Raw genomic sequence first — 1,476 nt, 5'->3', positions numbered from 1 at the left:
GCTACATGGAAGGTTGATTACTAAAAGTGAGAAAAGCTGATATAATGCATAGTTAAAGAATAATGTCATAGCTTTTTATGTTTGGGGGAAAGCACAGTTTTTATTATATTGAATTTTGTCTGTCTACCTTTTTTATGTTTAGTATTTTGAAAGTGATTTGATCATTGGAAAGTGTTGGGTGCTTGCAGTGACTGGGTAGAATATTTTAGTTTTAATTGTTTGTTTTTTCTGACGTCAAACCACATTGTCAATCTCTCTTAAGTTTGTTATCAAGTCAAGTGTAAAGTTGAGCTCAGTTTCATTATAAACACTTGAGTAAGGGTGGTTCTAATCTTTGTATGACTCCTCCACTAAACATCTCTCATTGCAGGCAAAAAAGGTACAGTGGACCTGGAGTCAGATGCCCTTGTAAGGGTTATGAAACACCAACCATCCATCCTGCAGCAAATGCTAGCCACTGTCCTTAACATCATCATGTTTGAGGATTGTAGGAATCAGTGGAGCATGTCCCGTCCACTGTTACCACTCATTTTATTAAATAATGAGGTAAATTTTTTGTTTGCTTGGAATTTGGGAAAGGGGTCTGTCTTTGAATTTGTTTATGAATATATCTTACTTAAGTATTGGAAAAAAAAGTGTGATTATAATGCAAAAGTATATGGTAGAAACTTTCCTAATTATTTCTCTCATTTCCACAGTATTTTGGACAACTGAGGCAACAGATTATCAGTCAACAAGCACCAGACAAGCAAGGAGCAATGGCCCAGTGGTTTGATAGTCTGATGGAGGGCATTGAGCCAAACCTCCTTACTAAGAATAGGGACAAGTAAGTTTTGCCCTAGAGTAATTTTTTCAGTACTTGATAAATCTGTTAAATATTTAAAGTTTGATTTTTGGTGAATTGACAAAACATTTTTCTGTTCCAATGAGTGCAAGAATATTTGACATTTTGATTTGTTCAGGTGAGTGGGTGTTCGCTTATGGGTGTTATTAATTTTTATGGCAAAATTAGGAGATAAATGTATATATTTTGAATGAGGAGAGCAATAATGTTAAGTAAATTTTCATTTCTGTCCTCTAAATATACTCTTACCTTTTCAGATTTACTCAGAATTTGTCTGTGTTCCGCCGTGATATCAATGACTCACTCAAGGGACCAGTGACTAGCAGTAGTGGCAGTAGTGGAAGTGAAATGATGACATCGTGACGGCAACACTTTCACCAGAACGGTCTCCATTACAATCCTCACCATAATACCAGCCACCCCCAACATCGTCGCCGCTGCTATTCCCTCTCCACTACAACCACAATAACAGAATCTGCCATAGCTAACACGACCATAAATGTTGTGGCAGATACCAACAGCAACCATTGTGCTCATATGTGGTTGACCTGAATATGGCCACGTGTATTAAAAAGTCATTTTGACTTTCCCAAGTTTTGAATCATATTTTGTAATTCGTAAATTTTGCAAGG

General features: G+C 36.6%; 1 protein-coding gene across 1 annotated transcript in view; it reads left to right on the top strand.

Moving 5' to 3' along the window:
* Nucleotides 1-1,476, top strand: part of LOC119587000 (exportin-7-like) — a gene marked incomplete at its 5' end in the record, with an annotated part of 15,054 nt that extends 13,578 nt beyond the window's left edge. The window contains 3 exon segments of the mRNA XM_037935741.1: nt 371-546; nt 699-826; nt 1,102-1,476. Coding sequence (XP_037791669.1) covers nt 371-546; nt 699-826; nt 1,102-1,207 — 410 coding nt within the window.

This window comes from Penaeus monodon, chromosome 22 (assembly GCF_015228065.2).
Source record: "Penaeus monodon isolate SGIC_2016 chromosome 22, NSTDA_Pmon_1, whole genome shotgun sequence".
Lineage (NCBI taxonomy): Eukaryota > Metazoa > Arthropoda > Malacostraca > Decapoda > Penaeidae > Penaeus > Penaeus monodon.
Note: the sequence above shows the minus strand (reverse complement) of the source record. Positions and strands in the feature narration are given on the sequence as shown.